General features: G+C 44.6%; 1 protein-coding gene across 16 annotated transcripts in view; it reads right to left on the bottom strand.

Annotated features, from left to right (window-relative positions):
* OBSCN (obscurin, cytoskeletal calmodulin and titin-interacting RhoGEF) overlaps positions 1–23,156 on the bottom strand; it is a 511,999-nt gene that overhangs the window by 366,125 nt on the left and 122,718 nt on the right. For all 16 annotated transcript variants that reach the window (XM_068235137.1, XM_068235143.1, XM_068235140.1 and 13 more), the window contains 6 exons: positions 19,662–19,928; positions 16,579–16,691; positions 12,083–12,236; positions 7,245–7,406; positions 4,060–4,164; positions 1,068–1,334 (listed from right to left, as the gene is read on the bottom strand). In XM_068235137.1, the coding sequence (XP_068091238.1) occupies positions 1,068–1,334; positions 4,060–4,164; positions 7,245–7,406; positions 12,083–12,236; positions 16,579–16,691; positions 19,662–19,928 (1,068 nt within the window). The remainder of the gene's footprint in view (positions 1–1,067; positions 1,335–4,059; positions 4,165–7,244; positions 7,407–12,082; positions 12,237–16,578; positions 16,692–19,661; positions 19,929–23,156) is intronic.

Here is a 23,156-nt window from a genome sequence, read left to right as displayed (position 1 = left end):
AATATAGATAACATTTACCAATATTTAACTATCAACAAGTAACACCGTAAAAGGTATTACCGTACCGTATTGGTTAATGTACCAGTTTTATTTGATCGGCAATTTCCCTGCACCCGTGTTTCCCTGCTGCCCATTTTTTTGTGTACGCCAAATGACAACACCAATAGGGCCGGCGCTACCATTAAGGCAAAGGAGGCAGCTGCCCCAGGGCCCCAGAGCTTGTAGGGGCCCCCAGTGGCTACAAGAGGAAAACAATTTTTTTCAAATCGGCCTTATAGTTTTTGAGAAAATCGATTTTAAAGTTTTAAAGGAAAAAAAAACACATTTAAAAACCTGCCGACTTTAATGGTTAATAGCAAATCCACCCTAAATGCTAGAAACCCTAAATTTGTAGGATATGTTAAGGAGATCATTAGGAATAAGAGGAAAAAAAGAATTTTTCAAAAAGACCTTATAGTTTTTAAGAAAATCGATTTTAAAGTTTAGAAGGAAAAAAGTATAGTTTTAAATGCGGTAAATGTCACTTTTAGTAGCAAACCTAATGATAGTGTAATTTTACATGTATCAAACGAAAGCGCAATCAATTTCCTGACGGGGTTTCCAGGGGGTCTATACGCAGCCGCAGCGCTTTGGCCAGGGATAGCTATACAGCTGCAATATGGCTGTATGAAGATCCCTGGCATTTTGTCCTATTTTCCCAATTTTTTTTTTATGTTTACAGTGTGGGAATTTTTTTTAAAAAAAATTATGTGGGGTCCCCCCTCCTGAAACCTTTTAACCCCTTGTCCCCCATGCAGGCTGGGGTAGCCAGAATGTGGAGCTCCGACCGATTGGGACTTCACACCCTGGCTATACCAGCTGCAAAAAAGGTCCCCTAATGCCGATTTTTGTTCCGGGGTATATGTTGGGGGGCCCCCCCAGGTTTATTTTGCCCTGGGGCCCCATTGTTGCTTAAACCGGCCCTGAACACCAAACCTTGTAAAGTAATTTTTTGACCATGTGGACCTCATCAATCACATAAAGATGGCAGCGATTCAAACTTATGTAGAACTTAGCGAGCGGATTACCTTCGATGAGCAGTTGTGCGGATGTTTTGTCATCGATAGCGTCGCAGGTATACGTATCTTCATCCTGAAATTCCACCTCATTGATGATAAGCTTCCTGTACAGCTCCTGGCTGACAATCTCATAGCGGCCCCCTGGCTTGATCTCTTTGTCTTTCTTGTACCATGTCACCTCGGCGTTGGCACGAGATACCTGGCATTCGAGGAAAGCCCGGTGCTTCTCAATGGCGATCTTATCCCGCAGCGGCTTGGTGATTTTCACAGGAAGTTCTGCAACAGACGAAACATGGAACATTCTTACAATGCAAGACAAAAAGAAAAGATCTTCCTAACAAAAAGCAAAAAGCAAAGATCATCCTAAAGTATTGTAATCCCCAGCACCTTCCCCATAAGAAAGAAGAGTGTAGCTCTGTAGCATCAAAAAAGTATTTTATGTGATATCTTTTACTTGCCATATAGAAACTATCTTAGGATTAGTGATGGCCCAAACATCAAACTTTTTCCGGCAAAGGTCCACTAACGGGCGACGAGCGCAAACTGCCATAGTCTTCAATGGGCACGTAAAATTCTAAAACCTAGAGGGACTGTTTTTGACCAAAAAAGTGACGGAAACGTTGTTTCAAGGGGCCTAACACCTGGACTTTGGCATGCCGGAGGGGGATCCATGCCAAAAGTCCCACCAAAAATGATATTGTTGATGCAGAGTCGTGTTTCAATCTCTAAAGGGCAGAAATCACATTACATTTCTACATTTGTGGAATAAAGTGCTGCTTTAAGACGTCCAGCATGCATACATGTTCATTAGGTAGTGTTAGGCACAGTTCACAGAGCAAACTCTGTGTTTACTGCACCGCAAACAACCGCCAAGAGCTTTAGTTTATGAAGTGCGCCCCGTAACACGGCAAAAAAATCCCCAGCTCCGCAGAGCCTGTCCTAGCACCCAGGTCATACAGATACTCATTGATGGCTCATTCTTGTACAAGCATCCTGATGATTGTGGAATTGCAGCGAGTCTAGCTGTCGTAAAATCAAGCGCCTCACTGGCACTTTGTTTCGCTGCTGATTCTCAGCAAGGCTTTCCCTGGCCGTGTATGAACGTTTGCAGCAGAAGCCAGAACGATGTTGTCGTGGCATTTACATTTTACATACGAAAAAATGTTTGTTTGTATTTTTAAATGTTTGTTGCAGCCGTGGTGGTGATGGTTGGTGACACTGACAAGAGATGTGGTGACTTCGCTCTGCACATGATGGTACAGGTTTACATACAAAAAGTTATTTTATTTTTGAAAAAAAATGTTTTTTTTGCAGCCACTGTAGCAGAGGCCAGACAATGTCATGGCATATACATTTCACATAAAAAAAATAAACTTTTTTTTTTTTTTTAGAAATGTTTGCATCCCTGGTGACACTGACAAGAGATGTTGTTACTGCAATATAACAATCAAGAGATAAAAAAAAGCACTTTGGAGAGTATTGTGCAAGGTACTGCACTAGCAACAGTTATGCACACCTGTCCAACAGCTTAAGTAGTGCACTGTGAAGAGTCAGACACACAGAACTGCAATATAACAATATCAAAAGAGAAAAAAGAAAAACACTTATAAGGTGTATTGTCAAAGGCACTGTACTAGCAGTAGGCACACTTGTGTCCACCAGCTAAAGTCACTGCACTGGACAGTCACTGGACGCAGAGAACTGCAATATAACAATCAAGAGAGGAAACAAAGCACTAAAAGTGGATCCGAGGTGAACTTATACTCATTGCATAATTGTGTCCCTTTCATATTGTTTATAGGGCATTCCTCAAGCCAAATACTTTTTTGTTTTAATACTCCAATTCCCTATAAACTAAATAAACCACACCCACAGGTTTTCAGAGAGCATTGGCAGTAGCAAGGGCTCATGGGAGCTCAGTCTGGGCAGGAGGAGGGGGAGGTATTACTAGGCAGAGATTTCAGAGGCAGAGGGGAGGAGGGAGGAGGAGGGGGAATTAGGTTTTTTTGCTCAAGATACAGATAAGCCTGCCTCTGTGTAATGTTTACAAACAACATGGCTGCTGTCATTGTATCACAGGAAGAAATAATAATTTTCTATTAAAGCTGTTTGCAGCTAGATTTTTCTGTGTAAACTATCTAAACTTTAGATAAGATATATAGACAAGCTACTTGTTATAGTTAGTTTTTCATCTCGGATCCGCTTTACGAAAGTATTATGCAAGGTACTGCACTAGGAGAGCAGTGTGTGCACACCTGTCCAATGGCTAAAGTCAGTGCTGCTCCGTGCACAGTCAGACACACAAAACTGCAATATCACAATAGCAGGAAAGCCTATGTACCAGCCCTTAGAAAGGCTCTTTGGGTGCTCAGGACGCTGTACTAATAGCAAGAAACTCAGTGGGAAGACAGAACAGAGGCTTAACTAATGCTTTCCCTATCTGAGGTATAACTCTATAACTCTCTCCCTAGTCTATTTCACTGCAGCTACAGTCAGACTGTAAAATGGCTGCCTTGCTGGTGTTTTTATGGTGGGGGTCCAGGATATAGCGATAGCTGATTGGCTGATCTTTTACAATAATTATGTATAAATGATTTAGTCAGTGTTTGCTCATTGTAAAATATTTCCTCTCCCTGATTTACTTTCTGATATTTACCACATGGTCTCATTTTTACTGCTGGCAGGTGATGTCAGTGGAAGGAGATGTTGCTTGCTTTTTTGGCAGTTGGACCCAGCTGTAAACAGCTGTTATTTCCCACAATGCAAAGAGGTTCACAGACAGGAAACTGTCAGGACCATGGTCCTGACATCACACTGTGGGAGGGGTTTCACCACAATATCAGCCATACAGCGCCCCCTGATGATCTATTAGAGAAAAGGTAGAGATTTCTCATGGGAAAGGGGGTATCAGCTACTGATTGGGATGAAGTTCAATTCTTGGTCACGGTTTCTCTTTTAACCTTGTATCGGAAGTGAGTATTTCTGTGCCCTCCGCACCCACCTTTAATATTCAGCTTCGCCTTACATTCTGCATTTTCTGCCACAAATTTAATTTCCCCAGCATCATCAGACTCAACGCTTTTGAAGATCAGAGAGTACGTCCGTCCTGGAAGCACAATGTTCAGCATTAGTATGACAAATAATAATACAATCGCAGGCCTGATGATACTACATTATTCTAGTAAAAAGAAACATTATACAATTCAGTTATTGATAATTATATTCATATAAATACTTTTAGTAAGAAAATCTAATTAGTTTTAGGAATACTACGGATGTACCGGTAATTTGACCTCCAATAAAACATTAAAAAAGGGGGGACAAAATGTTTTGGTTTTTTTACACAACAAAGGAGGTACCGAAATGCCTACTTTTCGAAACATAATCTTTTTTGTTTATTTTTTTTTCTTTAATCTGATGACTTAATTTTGTTACTGGTAAAAGTAATACAACTTTGAAATGAATGGAGAGGGGGGGAAATAATTTTTGCACTAACTAAAAAAAGTGAGAATGTTTAATGTGTAAGTGTTCCTTTACATAAAAGTGGTTAATATGTACAGTAATTGCCAGTAGCCACCCCATTGCTGCTATCTGCAGAAGTGGGTGGTGTGGTCTTGCATCCTGCGGTGGGGTTGATCTTTAAAGTGTAACTGTCGGGCATATAATCAAAAATAAATTCTTTATTTTTATCTAGTAAACAAGTAATAAGGATGCTAACCAGGCAATCAAAAAGTTAAAATCTCTATTACTTTTCTTGTTGATAAATGATCATTCCCCAGTTTAACTGACTCTTATTTGGTACACACAAAATTTGGTACACAAAAAGGAAGTTGCAGGGCATGCTGGGTTGTCCCTTTTTGCTTCTCTACTTCCCCTCAGACTTAACTAATGCAGCCTGATTGTCTGAAGCCTCTTTCCCTCCTGTTTTCCCCTCCCACACCTCTGTTCCTCTCTGATTGGCCAATATTTCGCATGCTGAGACAATGCACTTTCTATAGTGAAGGGCGGGCAAATCAAGCAGAGGAGAGTAAAGCAGGAAATGGCATCAGGATTGGCTTCAAAATAGCCACACTTAAAATGGGAAATGCTAAGAAGGATTTTCTCTTTGTTCACTTCTAAAATCGAAATCGCTGGCGCCAGCGGTTTTCAATTTTTTGCACTTTTTTTTAGCGCCTCCTGGCGCTTAACTGTGCATTGCGATTCTTTATAAACCGCTTTTCTAAGCGCCTTTGCAGAGCGATTCTGTTTTTTCAGTTCCTTACGTCAGTCTGGAAGTAAACTCTTTCACCCGGAAATGAATAAATACAATGTATTTATTCATGAATAGCTGGGGAAATCGACACACAAAGCTTTTTTTCAAGTGCTTTGCGTTTTCCCTATACCTTCCATAGAGGCAAATCGCCCCAAAAATGGTACAGCAGCGCTTTGGTGAGCGGATTTGGAATGGAACCGCTCAGATGTCATCACTCACATAGGGAATCATTGCACAAGTGCTTTTAGGGCGCTTAAAAAAAGGCGAAAACGCTCTAAATGTGAACAAGCTCTCACTGTAAAAAAAAAATCACTAAAATCAAAACGTGGACAGTGCAATACATGTGTTATGTAAGAAGAGCAAGTATTTATCTACTTGTATATGTGTTTTTTTCCTGAGATAGTATGGCTGACAGCTCCTCTTTAAAGTCAACCCAAGGTGAGAGTGATATGGAGGCTGCCATATTTTTTTTTTCTTTTAAGCTATATTAGTTACCTGCTGATCCTCGGCCCGTTTTACTTTTAGCCCTAACCCCTGAACAATTCCCCCAAAGTCACCTACAAGGGTCCTCAATTTGGCCATCCCGTGATTCCACTATCTAATTAGTGGTGTTCCAATTATTCTCCCTCCCACAACTTCTCACACCAAATACCAAACCTCAGACCCCCCCCCCCCCCCCCCAAAAAAAAACCCCATTAAGTTCCCCTCTTTTCCCTCTGCTGCATCCCATGCTTCTCGTGCCCCAACAGGCTGATATAGCGGCCGGGGGGGGGGGGGGGGGGCAGTGTCTGTGACAGTAATAGCTCCCTTTCCAATCAGCAGTGGTGGGAGGGGAGAGGGGTATGAACACCACACACCTTCCCAAAAAAGAACACAGCTGGCTCCATAAGCCAACATAGTGTAACCATTGGTACTTCAGGGATCCAGGTGAGAATTCTGAGGATGCAAGAGTATTAGATGGGTTTGGAAGGATGGTTAGTAATACATGAATAAATTATTTCTGAACCCTAAATGTTAAATTAAATGTGTGTAAAGTGCTGCAGAAGATGTCAGTGCTGTATATATACATAATAATAATAATAATATGATAGGACATTAGACTTAGGCTGCTTACACACCAAGACGTTACAGGCGCACGTTAGTGCGCCTGTAACGCTCCCCCAACGCACAGCAATGTAACACAAGTGGGCTGTTCACACAGCCCACGTTGCGTTACATGTAATGCTGCACGTTCGGTGCAAAGTGCAGCATGCTACGGCGTTGGAGCGGCTATAGCCGCGTTAGACTGTTTGCACATGCGCAGTGGGGGGCGGAGAGGAGGCGGGGAGAGCCAGCTACAGTAGCCGCGCACATGGCTACTTAATATTCACTGCACTGGCGGCAGCTGATTGGCCGGCGGGACCACGTGATGCGGAGTGTCTCGCTCCGCATCACGTGGTCCCGCTGGCCAATCAGCGCCACTCTGGGAGACATTATAGGAATCGAGCCGCCGAACGCGGCTCACTCTACCGTCGGCTTTTGCAGCACCATACGTTGTGTTAGGTGCACGTTATGCGACCTTAACGTGACACCTAACACAACGTCTTGGTGTGCAAGAAGCCTAATGGTAGGATTAGATTGTGATGTCCTCTGAGGACAGTCAGTGACATGACTCTGTAAAGTGCTGCAGAAGATGTCAGTGCTATATAAATACATAATAATAATATGGTAGGACTTTGGACTAGGAGTATGGCAGGATTAGATTGTGAGCTCTGAGGACTATCAGTGAGAAGACTACAATATATACAAGTAAAAGACTATATACCAGTACTTAACATTTGTACTTAATATTTATATTAATAACTGTATATGTTATATTTAATATTTTCTGACTCCACACCTGTTTACAGGAGACAGGTCAACTTCACACACAACAATACCCCTTACTCGCTCACCTTCTTGACGCAGCTTAACGTTCTCTCCCGCCTTCAGCTTGACGCCATTTTTGTACCACTGAGTCTGGACGTCGTCGTGAGAGATCTGACAGATAAACGAGGCCGTCTCTTTCTCCTTCACCTCCAGATCGGCTAGCGGCTTAATGAACTGGATCTCACGGGCTATGGTTCAGATGGAGGAGGATGGTGATGGATGAACAACACAACACGCAAAGCAACAACCACTGCATTGGAACCACGGGTTATACAAGTAAGTAGTGTTTTCCAGCTTTTAAGATGAACTCAAGGGGCCTATTAATTAAGGTGGGAATATACTGCCAAAACTAAAATTTCAGTAACTACTCTTAGATACACAAAATAACATATGAAAGCATTCCCAAGGCTTCCCTGTGTGTAAAAACTTTTACTTTCACTGTAGAGAGCAGTACAGGCTTGCTCATCTCTGACTAATTAGCAAATGTAATCATTGCCCGCCAGGAGACACTGAGTGGTGATTCTGCTCCTCCTCCCTCTGCTGAATAGACACATCGCCCTGGCAACAGCCGAGTCACTTCAGCAGGAAAGGAGTAGGGCAGAGTGAAGACACAGGCAGAGAGAGATTCTTCGCAATGCTCACTGTGTAAGGACTCTCAGGCAAGGTTTAAGATAAAGTTGCCCTAGGCAAGGCATCTGCTTGGGCACCCTCTGCCTATCGCCTGAACTCTGGCATCCTATACTTAGGAGGGAATTTGTGAACCTACTTAGGACGTAGAATATTTCTACCTATACTTAGTGGGGGGGGGGGGGAAGACTTAGGAGGGACTTTGTGCACTTAGGGTGGACTCCGGCTACCTATACTTAGAATGTTTGGGGGGATCTTTCTACCTATACTTAGTGGGGGGGGGGGTCACTTAGGAGGGACTTTGTGTATCTATACTTAGGGGGGCCTCTGATTACCTATACTTGGAGGGGAAGGTCTCTGGGTACCTACATTTAGGGGGGAGGGGACTTTTGCCACCTATACTTAGGAGGGACACTGGGTACTTATGCTTAGGGGGAACTCTGATTACTTGTACTTAGGAGGGACTTTGTGTACCTATACTTGGGGGAACTCTGAGTACCTATATTTGGGTGGGGACTCTAGGTACTTATACTTGGGGGGACTCTGGCTAACCAGCATAGACCTTATTTGTTATACGATATCTATAACTTCATTACAACAGCCATATATTCTCCCTCTACAACTACTGTATCTTCTTTATAATATACAGTAGTTGTGCATAATTACTGTTTTTATCTCACTCTTTACCAGACAAAATCAGTCTGATAGGAAAACCAGAAACTCCCTGTGTCTGCCTGCAGTCTCTATGTGACACACACACAGTAAAATGTGTCTAGTAAGCAGATCTTGCAGTCTTTTTTTGCCTGGGCTCGTGCTCTACATGACAGAGCTTAGGAAGAAAAAGGCGCATTGTATTTATAGCAGGGAATTTGTTTTCTACTGACAATATGCGGAGATACAGAGGCGCCAAAAGAGTAAAATTTTCTAAAAGGTTGAAAAGTATTTAGGTGGCGGTGGTGGCCCAGCAACACCCAAAAACAGACATGATGCTGTTGATTGAAGATACAGAGGTGCCAAGCTCGTATCGGACCCCACGCTGTGAGATACTCCAGTTGTTCATTGCCTGATGAAGCGGGATGTTGCCCGTGAAATGCGTTGCAGTTTTAATATAGGAGTATGTGAATACATTTTTGTATCGTCAATCAACAGCATCGTGTCTGTTTTTGGGTGTTGCCGGGCCACCACCACCACCAAAATACTTTTAAACCTTTTAGAAAATTTTACTCTTTTGGCGCCTCTGTATCTCCGCATATCAAGTCATCCACCCTTGGTGGAAGGGTGATAAACCCTTTTCTCCTCCTTCTACAGAGAGCGACATCTTAGCCCTGAGTGGGGACAGGCCTAATCTCCCCACCTTCTTATCCAGCGGTTGCCTAAAGGGTAACCCAGGTTTGTAAGTATATTACTTACGTTTCAAATTACTTCATTTTCCAAAACATACTACACTATATTGGGCTCTCGGTCTCCATTTTTCTACTGAAAATAGTGTGACTTGCTGATTTACCGATGCGTGCTGAGAAGTGTGAACTGTAACGGGAGGTGTGCTTTGCAGGAGGACTCCGTGAAGCGCTGATGTATCAGGCACTGAACAGAAATAACATTGACAATTTATACTATCTAAAAATATTGCCCTTCAAAAGTTATCAGCTGCAGAAGGATTTTAAACACTGGCCGACGTACACACCCAAATAACTCATAATGGCACTACTAGTTAATTCACAGCGTTAAAGAGAACCAGAGACAAAGCACCCTCATGTATTTTATTACATTTATCAGTGAGAACGTGACAGTAAACACCTACCCTGCTTTTAGTTTAAATCTTCTCTGCTTAATCTGTCTATAATCAGCTGTGATAAGAATCCCTGACTGAGTCAGTGGAGGTTTGACCTGGAATCATTATAGCTGAGTCACTCTTTTGTGGAGTCTTTTCAAGCCCAAGCCTGCCACCTCCTGGCTCAGATTTCCTGCTTTACATACTGAGAGCTCTGGTGACGTGGGAGGGGCTGCTGCTGCAGGAAAAATCTCTGTCTATCAGACAAGTGTGGCTGTGTGATCTGTGTGCTCTGTCTGTGCAGCCTGTCATCATTATTATCTACTGTATGCAGTTTTATTACTATGAGAGACACTTCCTACAGGCAGCCACACAGCATACCAGAATAATAAAGTTGAAAGCAGACAGATGAAAGGCTGCAGCAGCCCTGCTTGTCTAGTCTCATAGAGGCTAGACAGCACATCCAGAACATCTCATAACCTGGAAGCAGAAGGGATATGAGCCGGCGGCCATATTGGATATTTCCTGGAGCAATAATGGATAAAAAGTACTCAAAAAGGCACACCAGAGTGGCAAAATTATCAGGTAGAGCATTTATTCTTTACAAGCTATCAACTGATATGTTTATTTTGTGTGAATCGTTCATCTCTGGTTTCCTTTAAGGACAATATTCCGATCTATAAAGGTAAACTGTATTAAGGCCTACCTATAGGGGCACTGTAGTGAGGGGGGTGTAAAGGCTGCCTTTTTTTTTCCTTTTGAACTAAGCTAATTCCATGGCTGTCCTGCTGATCCTATGTCTGTAAGGGCTCGTTTGTACTAGGGGTGATTTGCATCGCTTCATGATGCAGCTACTGAAATCAATAGGCTGCCTCCAAATTTGTGTGCAGGGGACGTAAGAGATCAACAGCAAAATGTGAATCACCAAAGCCGTTCATGGCATGGCTAGAACAATGTAAATGTTTAATCGCATCACTGAAAATGCCACATGTACCATAGCTGAGCGCCCACCTACCGAACCTTCGACCCACTGTAGCCAACCCCCGCTGCCAAGACTAGCACCCCACCCCCCGTGCTCAGCTATACTTTACAAGTGACCATTGCTGAAGCAGAACGGCCGGTTTTGCTGCTATATCTGCTACTATCCACAGGCACTAGCCAGAGTTCAGCTATGCAATATCCGCACTCCGGCGGCCAGTCTGCCATTATCCACTGCCGCCGGCCGTAGCCACCACCACTAGGTGGAGCCACCTCCAAAGCATCCTTCAGTACCCAAATTACCCCGTCTGAATCGCCATAGCTGCAAACTGCATTGTGGCCTATGACAGCACCCACTGTATCACTGGAACTTCCCTCCCAGTTTATCTTTTTTCGATTCCAGGAATGTCCTATTTAGAAGATGGACTATAGACACAACTGTATCAGTTCTGGTTTACTTAAAGGGAACCTTAACCGTAAAAAAAAAATGAGTTTTACTTACCTGGGGCATCTACCAGCCCCCTGCAGCCATCTTGTGCCCTCGCAGTCACTCAAGGCTCCTCTGGTCCCCTGCTGCCAGCTAGTTTCGTTTTTGTGCAGGAAGCTATTGCAGACATCAACAAGTACATTTTTACGCGTTACGGGTGTAATGCATAAAATGTTACGCACAACACCCGTAACACGTAAAAATGTACTTGTTGATGTCTGCAATAGCTTCCTGCACCATCAGGGATGCGTAAAAACGTACGCATGGCAGCCGGCTGACTCCCAGTCGTCAAAAACGAAACTAGCTGGCAGCGGGGGACCAGAGGAGCCATGAGTGACTGCGAGGGCAGAGGACTGCTGCAGGGGGCTGGTAGATTCCCCAGGTAAGTAAAACTCTTTTTTTTTGCAGTTAAGGTTCCCTTTAACGAATACTTTTGCAGAGTTGGGGGCGCAGCAGAAGCATTTTGTCAGGTGACATGCTGGGATTCATACACGAAAGCCACTGGGAGCTATAGGAAGTGTAGAAAATGGTGCCCAGAGGAAGTAGCTTCTGCTGCACGGGAGGGGGCGGACCCCCATGCTGGGTCATGGTCGTCTTCAGCACCACGATGCTGGCGCAGTATAAATCAAAAATAACACTACTATTAATAATTCCATCAATTATTTTGGAGAAGAAAAAAAAGGAAGAGAGGACCCTCCCACGGTGGATGGGACTAATAGCCTGCAATTATGGCAGGGAGATTTTGGTGCTTGAGGTCTCAAGACACTGCGGGGTTATTAAGCCTACCAGAAGCCACTTATAACGGTGGTATCCCTTTTGGGTGGTTTGGACCCTTTCAATTAAATAGCATTATTACGTGGGTAGATTTATTAATGATTTAACCTCAAAATTCACTCAAGCCAGAGACACAGCAGAGATGGATGGGTTAGTGATGTCATGGTTGATGTAGACATTATCAACACTCAGTAAGACCTCAAACATTCATCCTTAGGCACACTCACCTTTCACGGTCAGAACGGCGGACGTCTTATCCTCCACGGCATCACAGAGGTACGTGCCTTTGTCATCAAACTCACACTTGTGAATGGTGAGATTCCGCTTTGTGCCTTGGGAGATGATGGTGACTTTTTTACTGGGTCGTAATTCAGATCCATCCTGAAATGACAGAAAGCCATGAGAAGTCGGGCAAGGTTTTATGCTACAAGCAAAGAAAACCGGACATAGATCGTTCCCATTAGTGTTCGATTTCGCATAAGCGTGATTTCACATCGAAATTCACAGTTGCCGTGAATCAAATGTGAAATTTCTGGCAGATTCATCATTCATTTCATGCACAACAGTAATTATGTTCTGTAATTTTGCAATGACACGTAATTACGCGAAAATGCTAAATTTGATTCTGTGGGAATAAGTCAAAAACATTTTTTCAAAAAGACATAGGTTTTGAGAAAATCAATTTTAAATAATGTTTTTTTAAACGCAGTAAAATTACATTTTGCTGCAATACATTTTAAACTGTGCTTGAAGAGGAACTTCAGCCTAAACAAACATACTGTCATTAAGTTACATTAGTTATGTTAATTAAAATAGATAATATAATCTCTTACCCACCCTGTTTTAAAAGAACAGGCAAATGTTTGTGATTTCATGGGGGCTGCCATCTTTGTCATGGGGGCTGCCATCTTTGTCATGGGGGCAGCCATCTTTTTGGTTGAAAGGAGGTGACAGGGAGCATGAGACACAGTTCCAACTGTCCTGTGTCCTGATCACCCCTCACAGTTGCTAGGTAACGTGAATAACAACATAGGAAAACCCATCATGCTTTGCACAGCATCAGGGAAATAAAGCCCGAGCAGTTTTCTTTGATGGGTGGAGCTTAGCTAAAAATGCAGCTAAAAATGATGCTTTGGTAAGAAAAACAAAGTTCTGATGCTTTGAAACTGTTAGAGAAACACAAAGCCTTTTCAGTGCTGCTAAATAGATTTTTAGTCCGGAGGTTCACTTTAAGATGAGTGAAGTAAAGAATCAATGCTTACCTGGGGCTTTCTCCAGTCCGATGAACCATGTTGCCGCCCTCGCTGTCCTCCTCGGTGGTTCTATTCCTCTGTAATGGTCACCAGTAATAGGGCTTCAGCGCGCCAGTCAGGACGCTCTGTGCATGTGCGGCCCAGCTGCGCACACGTTCCTGTGGTTGAGAGCGTTCTGCGCAGGTGAAGAAAGCACTTGGGGACAGGAGTGCGACAGGGGCACGCACATGCAGAGCGGCCTGACTGGCGTGAATGAAACCCTACTACCTGGAGTTATTACATGAACAGAGCCACTGGGGAGGAGGATGAGGGAGGCAAAATAGTTCATGGGGCTGGAGGAAGCCCCAGGTAAGGATCGATTTTTTACTTTACTAGTCTCAGGTTCACTTTAATATATACCGACTACCGAGTTCTGCATACGCATGCTATACATTTTAAAGAGACACTGAAGCGAAAAAAAAATTATGATATTATGATTTGTATGTGTAGTACAGCTAAGAAATAAAACATTAAGATCAGATACATCAGTCTAATTGTTTCCAGTACAGGAAGAGTTAAGAAACTCCAGTTGTTATCTCTATGCAAACAAGCCTAAAGGTGCCCATACACTCGTCAGATTGGCAGCAGAGAGATAAGAAATGCATCTGATGATCTATCTGATGCGTTTTTAGAACATTTTTTACCAGGAAAGAATTCCAATAGATTTCATTTTGAAATCTATTGAAATTCGATCTGATGGCATTTTTTTGCCATCAGATTTCCATTAAGGCCAATGCAAACTGATAAGCAATCTCATCAGATCGACCTAAATTTTCCACCCTGCCAGTTCGATGGAAATCCATCGAAATCGATCGAAATCGGCCGTCGATTGGCCAACCGATTTGCAATCGATTGATCGATCGATCGGGATCGATCGGTCGGCCATAAAATCGGCTGAGTGTATGGGCTGCTTAAGTCCTGGAGAGGGCTGTTATCTGACTTTTATTATCTCAACTGTAAGTGAACTGTTTACTTTTCCTCTGCTAGAGGAGAGGTCATTAGTTCACAGACTGCTCTGAAAGACTCATTTTGAATGCTGAGTGTTGTGTAATCTGCACATATTAGAGAGTGATGCAATGTTAGAAAAAACACTATATACCTGAAAATAAAAGTATGAGAATATTTTCTTTGCTGCTAATCTTCTAGTAATTATTCATAGTACACAACCAATTCACTATATCATATTTTTTTTTTCGCTTCAGTATCCCTTTAAAGCAAACTAGTTATCCAGCATGGGAACCTTCTGGAAGTTCGTTAACATGCACCAAACTGCAAACGAGCTTGGCCGAAATGCGCAGGTCGGCTCGCACCTTGCGGTACCAAAGAGGCGTTTGGACTCATTGTTTTTCTGCCAAGCGGCTCTGTGCTACTGCAATTTACACAAAAATTCATTTACGACAGCCATTTCATAATTTCACAAAAACATTTGAAATGTACAAATGGATTATGCAAAATTAGTTTAATCTTGAAATCATAATTATGTATAATCATAATTGGAAAATTTTAAGCAAAATTCCGCATAAGCAAATTACATTAGGCAGAGAACACACTTGATTGTTTTCATGCGTGTTTTCTGCACAAAAAAAATGATTTCAACTCACGTTAATCAATGGGCTGGTTCACACTAAAAGCGGATCCGCGATGAAATACTAACTATAACAAGTAACTTGTCTACATATCTTATCTAAAGTTTAGATGGTTTACACAGCAAAGCTAGCTGCAAACAGCTTTAATAGAATATGATTATTTCTTCCTGTGATACAATGACAGCATCCATGTTGTTTGTAAACAGGGCCGGCCCTAGACTTTTTGCCGCCTGAGGCAAAAAAAAAATGGGGGGCCGTCGAGCTGGAGGGGTAGCTGGCAGGACGGGGGTATTGGGTCTAGCGGCGGGGAGGGGGTCGTACCCCCCCTCCCTCGCCTGGATCCCCCGAACTGCGCTCCCCTCCAGCCTTACATAGAAGAAGCAGCGGCTATTTGTAAGACGCACGGGCGAGGAGGACTCACCTCTTCCCAGCGTGCGCTCCACTGACATCACTTCCTGCAGCGTTGCAGGAAGTGACGTCAGTGGAGCGCACGCTGGATCGAGGAAGAGGTGAGTCCTCCCCGCCCGTGCCTCTTACAAATAGCGGCTGCTTCTATGTAAGGCTGGAGGGGAGCGGAGGACGGGGGACCCAGGCGAGGGAGGGGGGGTCCGACCCCCCCTCCCCGCCGCTAGGCCCAATACCCCCGTCCTGCCAGCTACCCCTCCAGCTCGGCGGCCGGCTCCCCACACGGACGGGCGGATGCCACCCCTGGAAATTTGCCGCCTGAGGCAAAAGTTTCACCCCGCCTCATGAGCGGGCTGGCCCTGTTTGTAAACATTACACAGAGGCAGGCTTATCTGTATCTTGAGCCATCAGCCTAATCCCCTCTCCTCCTCCCTCCTCCCCTCTGCCTCTGAAATCAATGGCTATTAACACCTCCCCCTCCTCCTGCCCAGACTGAGCTCCCATGAGCCCTTGCTACTGCCAAGGCTCTCTGAAAATCTGTGGGCGTGGTTTATTTAGTTTATAGGGAATTAGAGTATTAAAACAAAAACAAAAAAGTATTTGGCTTGAGGAATGCCCTACAAACAATAGGGAAGGAACACAATTATGCAATGTGTAAAAGTTCACCTCGGATCCACTTTAATGCATTTTTTCACGCACATGAAAAAAACAGACATCCTGCAGGATAATTCTGCACATTTTGTCACTTTCCTCTATCACTTACATTAGCTGCTGTGAAAAAAATGTGCGCAGAAAACTGAAAGACAAACGTGTCCCTGCCTTACAGTCATCACTAGTATACATTTCCCACTCTCCGTCTCCCGCACCTCCAGTGGCTCCTCCAGAGGCGCTGAGCTTTGCACCAGACCTATTTGAGTTTTATGCTCCTTTTCTATTGCCTGATGAAGCAGGAGATGCCCGCGAACGAGTTGCACTTGCACTTTCTGGAGTATATAAATACATTTTTGTTGTTTTGAATATACACAACACTCGTGTGTGTCTGCTTGGAGGAGATAAGTCCACCTCTGCCTCCTCTCCTTTTAAACGTTTTAGAAGATTTTATCCTTTTGGCGCCTCTGTCTGCTTATACAGTTCCTAAGTCCTGAGAACACAGCTTGAATACAGGAACGAACAACACCATAGAGATCATTGCAGCACTTTACATTTTACAGTGACATCTTGTGGTTGCTTTACTATACTGCAGTTTAACTAATAATGTTACTACCAACACAATGTTGACCCACATTTTTTCTGAATGATCTGTCACTGTGTTCACAAAAAAGATTTCACAGATACAAATTCAAACAACTTCGTCACATGATCACCTACCGAATAGCAATAGAAATATTTCGACCTATTTAGATATTACTGAATAAAACAGATATTGATCGTCCTACTCACCTTGAACCACTTCACCTCGGCGTTGGGCCTGGACACCTCACATTCAAAGGTGACTTTTTCCTTCTCGGGTACAGTGATGTCGTGGAGAGGCTTGCTGATCTTCACTGGGGGTTCTTAAACAACAAAAGTTATACCGTATGTCTATTATTTAAAGTAAATACGGTTTTCCCCACATGCAATTTAATAAGCTAATGTCCCACCACCCCCTGCGCACATCTGCAGACATCCAACCAGCAGACATCCACTCTCGCTCGGTATTGCAGCATAACGTGCCTTTCTTAGTTACGTGCGCTGCTGTGAACTGACATAGTTGCTATGGGGTTGATTCACTAAACAACATAGCGCGAGTATCCACCTGTTACTCGTGCTATTTCCACAGCATGCTTTAAATGTAATTGGCTGCACGCTACACGCACTAGTAGCCACGTAGCACGCGTAATCACAGGAGCACACGCTATGCTGCGAGTAGAGCAGCATAGCGAACGATATTAACTTACGCCGGATCCCTGCAAATAACGAGCACTCCACATTTGGCCACAAGATGGCCACCTTGAAATATGTTTCCCCTCCTTGGGCTTCTCGCTAAGCAGAAGTACAAGGGGGATGCGGAAATGTTTACGTGCAGACAGACTGAAGCCTCTAGTAAATGCACTTCAGTTTTTCTGCTGGGGACACGGATCGGTGATCGGGAACCATGTTCCCGTTCACTGATCCCAGGGCTACCGGGGGACACCACGAGGGCATGGGAGGCGTGCCCGCGATCGTGCGCGGGAGCGCGGCGAAGCGTGGCACCGCAGCAGAGCAGCCGTGAGCTTCACGTCCGGGCGGCAGAAATAGTTAATGATATAGTAACTATGTCAATTAACAGTAGCGGTCGCTCTAGTGAAGTACTGCGGTTGCCATACTTCACAGCAGTCAGTATTTCAACTTTAGCCGACCGCTCCCCGTGAACGTGGCAGCAGCCCCAGGACCGCTCAACGCCAATTGGCGTGAAGTCCTGGGGCAGGGTTTTGCATGAGATGGTACGCACCGACGCGTGTGTATCTCCGCTTGAATGACAGAGCTCCGCTCCGCCATCAGTCTCCCAGCAGCAATCGCCGCTAGGAGACTGTTAGACGGTGAAATAAAGCGGCCTATTTACCTCGTACAGCGCTGCGATCTAAGGCAACGCTGTATTGAGGACAGCTGTGTCACTCAGCTGTCCCCTTTGGCGGCACAAGAGCGATCGGCTCTCATAGGCTGATGCCTATGACAGCCGATTGCTGTCATTGGCTGGTGGGGGAAAGAGGAAGGGCAGGGAAAGATATTAATAATAATAAAAAGCTTTATTTATAAAAAAAAACTAATAAAAAAAATACATAAATAAAAATCGAAAGCTCTGTTGGTGGGCAGAAAAGCGGGCTGGATCTTGTGTGCTGAGCTGTACGGCCCTGCAGCGAGCCCTTAACCACTTGAGGACCACAGTGTTAAACACCCTAAAGACCAGGCCTTTTTTTGTATAATAGGCCACTGCAGCTTTAAGGCCAAGCTGCAGGGCCGCACAACTCAGCACACGAGTGATTCCCCCTCCCCGCTTTTCTCCCCACCAACAGAGCTCTCTGTAGGTGGGGTCTGATCGTGTAACACAGCTGTTCCCAGTACAGCGCTGCTGCAGATCGCGCCGCTGTAAAATGTAATTAGACGGCGGTTTCGACGTCTAACAGTCTACCGAGCGGCGATCGCCGCTGGGAGACTAAAGGCAGTACGGAGCCCACAAAGCAGGAGATGCGTGCGCAGCCTGCGCGCGATTTCCTGCAAAACAGAGCCCCAGGACTTTACGCCGTTAGGCAGCCCTGGGGCTGCCACGCCCATCGACGTGATGCGGTCGGCTAGAGGTTAAAGCTGCTTTGGCCTAATTTGTAATAAATAGCCTGGTCACTAGGGGGGGGGGGTTAAAGCCTGTGGTCCTTAAATAGTTAAAGGATGCGCATTGCTATGGAAGCCTTGAATTTAGCTCGTGGTGCTGTCATAGAGCTTGCGCAGATTGATGAATCAGCCCCTAGGTACCCACACATTACTCGACTTGGCAGCTGATTTGATAATTATCACAGAATCGGATGAAAATTGGTGCTACAAAGAGCATGGCCGATAAACGATGCAACCAATTTCACGCTGAAATTGATCATATGCATCGATCAGCCATGCTGGTAAATCTTGGGCCACATGCTCGATTGGGTGCGTAGCGGTATCAGTGCGCTATATCAGGAAGATCTGTCGGCGGCCCATACACCGCAGGCTGATTCCCGATCGACTGATTCAAAATCGATGGGGAATCGGTCTACAGTGTATGGGTAGCTGATAGATCTGTCTCTTGGTTGAATCTGCCCATCATCACTAGATGTATGGGCACCTTTGGGGTAGCAGAGCCTGATAGGAATAATCATTTTCAACTCCATAAATTCTCGTAGAACAAAAATGATATGGAAACATGCTATTTATTTAATTGATTTGTAAGTCTCTGATTGGCTGATGGCGATCACATGATTATGCCTCAACCGATCACATGATTTGGCCTCACCCAATCTCATGATTATGCCTCACTCAATCACATGATTATGCCTCACCACATCATGATTATGACCAACCAGAGACCCTCACCCAATCACATCCAGGCACAGATTTACCTCACAGGAGCCTATAGGCACAGATGTCCTGGCACCCTAGACTCCGCCCTCCATGAACCTACAAACCCCACCGAACCACACCGCAAGTGTGCTGTCTGGCCCAGCTGGCACTTCTACCTTACTTCCCTTGCCCGTGATAGGTAGCTACAGGTGCCCCTTAGTATTAGGTAGCCAATAGTACCCTCAATATTAAGTTGCCCCCGGCTGAAGGGAGATCTCATATGTGGAATGCCCAGAGCTGGGTCAGTAACCTTTCATTTACACTCCACTCATGACTTGGAATAGGGAAGAAAGGAGGGAGGCATTTGAGGTGAGCAGTGTGATCCGCCTTTCTATCATCCGGCTCCTGTAGGCACGTGCCTACAGTGCCTTATGGTAAATCCGGCCCCGATCACATCGCTGGTATTTGGCTCCTCTCACCTTTTACCGCGAGTCTGGCTGTAGACTGAATTCCTTCTGACTTAAATGTGATGGTTCCGGCGTCCTCTTGTTTTACAGAACACAGAACGAGCCCGTGCTTCTTGCCTTTGGCGGTTATTCTGCAGGAATCGGAGGGTTTCAACTTCAAGCCGTCTTTTGCCCAGGAACCCTCAAAGTCTTCATGAGAAAGTTCCACCTCGAAGGTGGCAGAGTCATTCTCCCGCACCTCCACATCCCGCAGACCCTTTGCCAGCTTCACTTGTCGCTCTGTGGGAAAACAAAAACAAAAAGTTTTGCTAGTCTCTCTTAATGCCTCCCAGGCTCTCCTGTATTTCAGTAATTACTCTGTACCAGGAGCCTTTGGAGTTACGTAACGTTCTTATATGCATTTATCAGCACATTGGTGTATTGCGTTTACATAAAAGGCCCCTGACCTGCCCCTTCAGTTGGTTAAAGACAGAACTTGGCTTGGTCATGCTGACCGGCTGGATCTTATTTGCCAGCATCGAACATTTGGACAAATATGAGGATTAGGGCTGCTCAAATCCGGATCCGGGAGTTACCTGGATAGTTGCTATCCGGATATCTCCCAGTAAACCTGTGCAGGGTGGGCTGGGGGGGGGTCAATCTTACCTGTCTGACGTCTTCTTCACACGTCCCTCAGCGCCTCCCACGATGCGCTCCATGCGCGTCACGTGATTACAAACACTTCCTCCTTCAACCCGGAAGGAGAAAGTGTTTGTAATCACGTGACCACATTGTAGGAGGCGCCGAGGGACGGACCAAAGAAGACGTCAGACAGGTAAGATTGACCCCCCCCCCGCGCCCCGCACAGGTAACTGGGAGATATCCGGATAGAACTATCCAGATGTCTCCCGGATGCGGATTTGAGCAGCACGAATGAGGATACCTGGGAGGAATGATTACCTATAGAGGTTTTAGATCTGTTGTTGTGCCTCTCTCTGTTTAGACCTTGTTACACCTGTCAAATATATAGAGCCACATTAATCCATACCATGCACTGATGAGGACATAGCAGTCTGGAACACATCATTGCATTCCATTTAAAAAACATTGTTTGTGGATGTCCACTATTATGCGGACATTCTCGATACACTACCGACTGGTGACATACGTCCAAGTCTGAAGGATTGGACCAACCAGAGAATGCAAAAGTGTACCATGAAAATTGGAATAACGCAGTAATTTTAGACCAATTACAAAACTCAGATACTACCAAGGTTTTCAAGTCTTTATTTAATTTAAAATTTCGCAGGTTTTCCAATTTCCGCAGGAAACCTCTGCGTTCTCTGAGTGGTCCAATCATGGCCGGATTTCAGGCAAGGCCCCATAGGCCATGGCCTAGGGCACCAGGAAGCAAGGGGCGGTCAGCGAGCTGGGACACTTATGCAGTCAAGCTGCCAAACATGTGAACTGCAGCAGTGTGACAAATGTCAGACAGGGGACTCAGGAGCAGCAAACGAGTGCAGCTTGTTGTCGGTGACCTGAGCTGTCACTCATCATCACTGTCGGCCGCTGTTCAAGTCCAACTCCGCCCCTCCACCCATCTCCAACCTTTCAGAGCGAAAAGCAAAGATTTTGCCCATAAATGGAATAAAAATGATAACCATTCTGATCATTTTAGATGTAATCGATCCTCAAAAAAGATTGATAAAACGATTGACAAATTGGTTGTTTGTAGTTGATTGGCACCATGAACACTGTCCAATCCAATCAATCAGAAGGTTGATTATCTAGTAAAATTGCATCATTAATAAGCATCTTTAACCACTTCCTGCCCCACGACATGAAAATAAGTCTCTGCACTACCCTCCCTACAAAATCTAGATAACACTTTATTTATCTCTAAGCTGATAACAATGCTACACAGTTGTAAATGAATTACAGCAAACCACTCTCTTCCCCCTAGGGAATTCAATAGCAGGATTAATGAGTAAAACAAACATTCCAGGAGCAGGCAGATGTAACAAGAGAGAAGGGTATATACAATGTGTTACTAATACATATTAAAACAAATGAACTGTTTAAATAAACAGGAGAGATAGACATATAACATGTGTGGGTTTAATGTACAATAGAAGTTATTTATATTAAAGCTATACTGTATGAAAGTGGATAAATTGTGTCTTTTTTCACTTTTTTCATTTTAAAATACATAGAAATAATGTCATTGATAAAAACAAATATCAGCCACACAAAGCCTAATTTGTCCCGAATAAAGCAATATATAGATCATTTAGTTGTGATAATGATTTATCACAACTGAGCTGAACTGTGAAAATGACCAGGGTAGGGAAGTGGTTAAATACATTGACTACTGGAACCAATAAAAGTGTGTGTATGCAGGTGGAGCGGGAGTTTGCGGTTTGTCTGGGGCAGCTCGTGATAGCGGCCTCGGGCGGTAAAAAGTCCAAATTCGGCCCTGGGTCCAATACTACAGAGTATTTCCAAGTCCTGTGATTGGCTAAAATTTGAAATTTTAGGCCAATCTCAAGACTCAGAATTGGTTAGCCCTGCCAGTTAGCCCTGCCCCAACCAGGAAGCGCTCCCCCGGGGATTTGGGGGTGAAGGGACCCCCGTTAAGCCGCGGGATAGCGGCGTTTTAGCAGGGGCACACATGCACCTGCTATCTATGAGGTCTGAAGCGAGATTTCATAGTCACATAGCTCTGCTGATGCTCTGCATGGAGGATGGGAAGAGGAGCGGGCCCCCATACTCCCTGTGGGCCCTGCCATCACAGAGGATATTGTTACACCCCTGCATACACCTATAGATTTCCACCAATCAAAACAATCATATGTGTATTCCCAGCAGGGGCGTAGCAATAGCCATAGAAGCCATAGCAACTGCTTTGGGGTCCTGGAGCATAGGGGGCCCAAATGGTAATTGATGTGTTAACTATTCATTTTCCTGTATCTTGGTACCCAGTCTGTTTGCAGTGTACATTGCATAAGAATGTACATTGCACAGTAAACTCATATCCCGTAGGGTAGGGGCAGCAGGTGGCATTGCTCAAGATTGCCTACACCTGATGGCCCCATCAAAAATTCTGCTATGGGGCCCCAAGATCTCTAGCTATGCCTCTGATACCCAGCTTGAGTGCAGGTGTCCTCCTCCTGCTTAGTCTCCCGCCTTATCTCTCTCCGTAGGACAGAACAAACTCAGCATCACCACAGTAGATGGACTGTGGGTAGCAGGATGCGATCGTATCAAGTGACATTTATCTTCTGCCTATATGTAGCTTTAGTTTTAATTCAAAGAGCTTCATTGTATTGCAGTCTGTGTCTCCTATTTTGGAGAATTTTCCACATTGACAAAGACAAGACAAATAACATGTATATTGTGCTTTTCTCCTGGCGGACTCAAAGCGCCAGAGCTGCAGCCACTAGGACACGCCCTATTGGCAGTAGCAGTGTTAGGGAGACTGGCCCAAGGTCTCCTACTGAATAGGTGCTGGCTTACTGAACAGGCAGA

This window comes from Hyperolius riggenbachi, chromosome 5, assembly GCF_040937935.1.
Source record: "Hyperolius riggenbachi isolate aHypRig1 chromosome 5, aHypRig1.pri, whole genome shotgun sequence".
Classification (NCBI taxonomy): domain Eukaryota; kingdom Metazoa; phylum Chordata; class Amphibia; order Anura; family Hyperoliidae; genus Hyperolius; species Hyperolius riggenbachi.
This window is presented reverse-complemented; position numbering and strand designations above follow the sequence as displayed.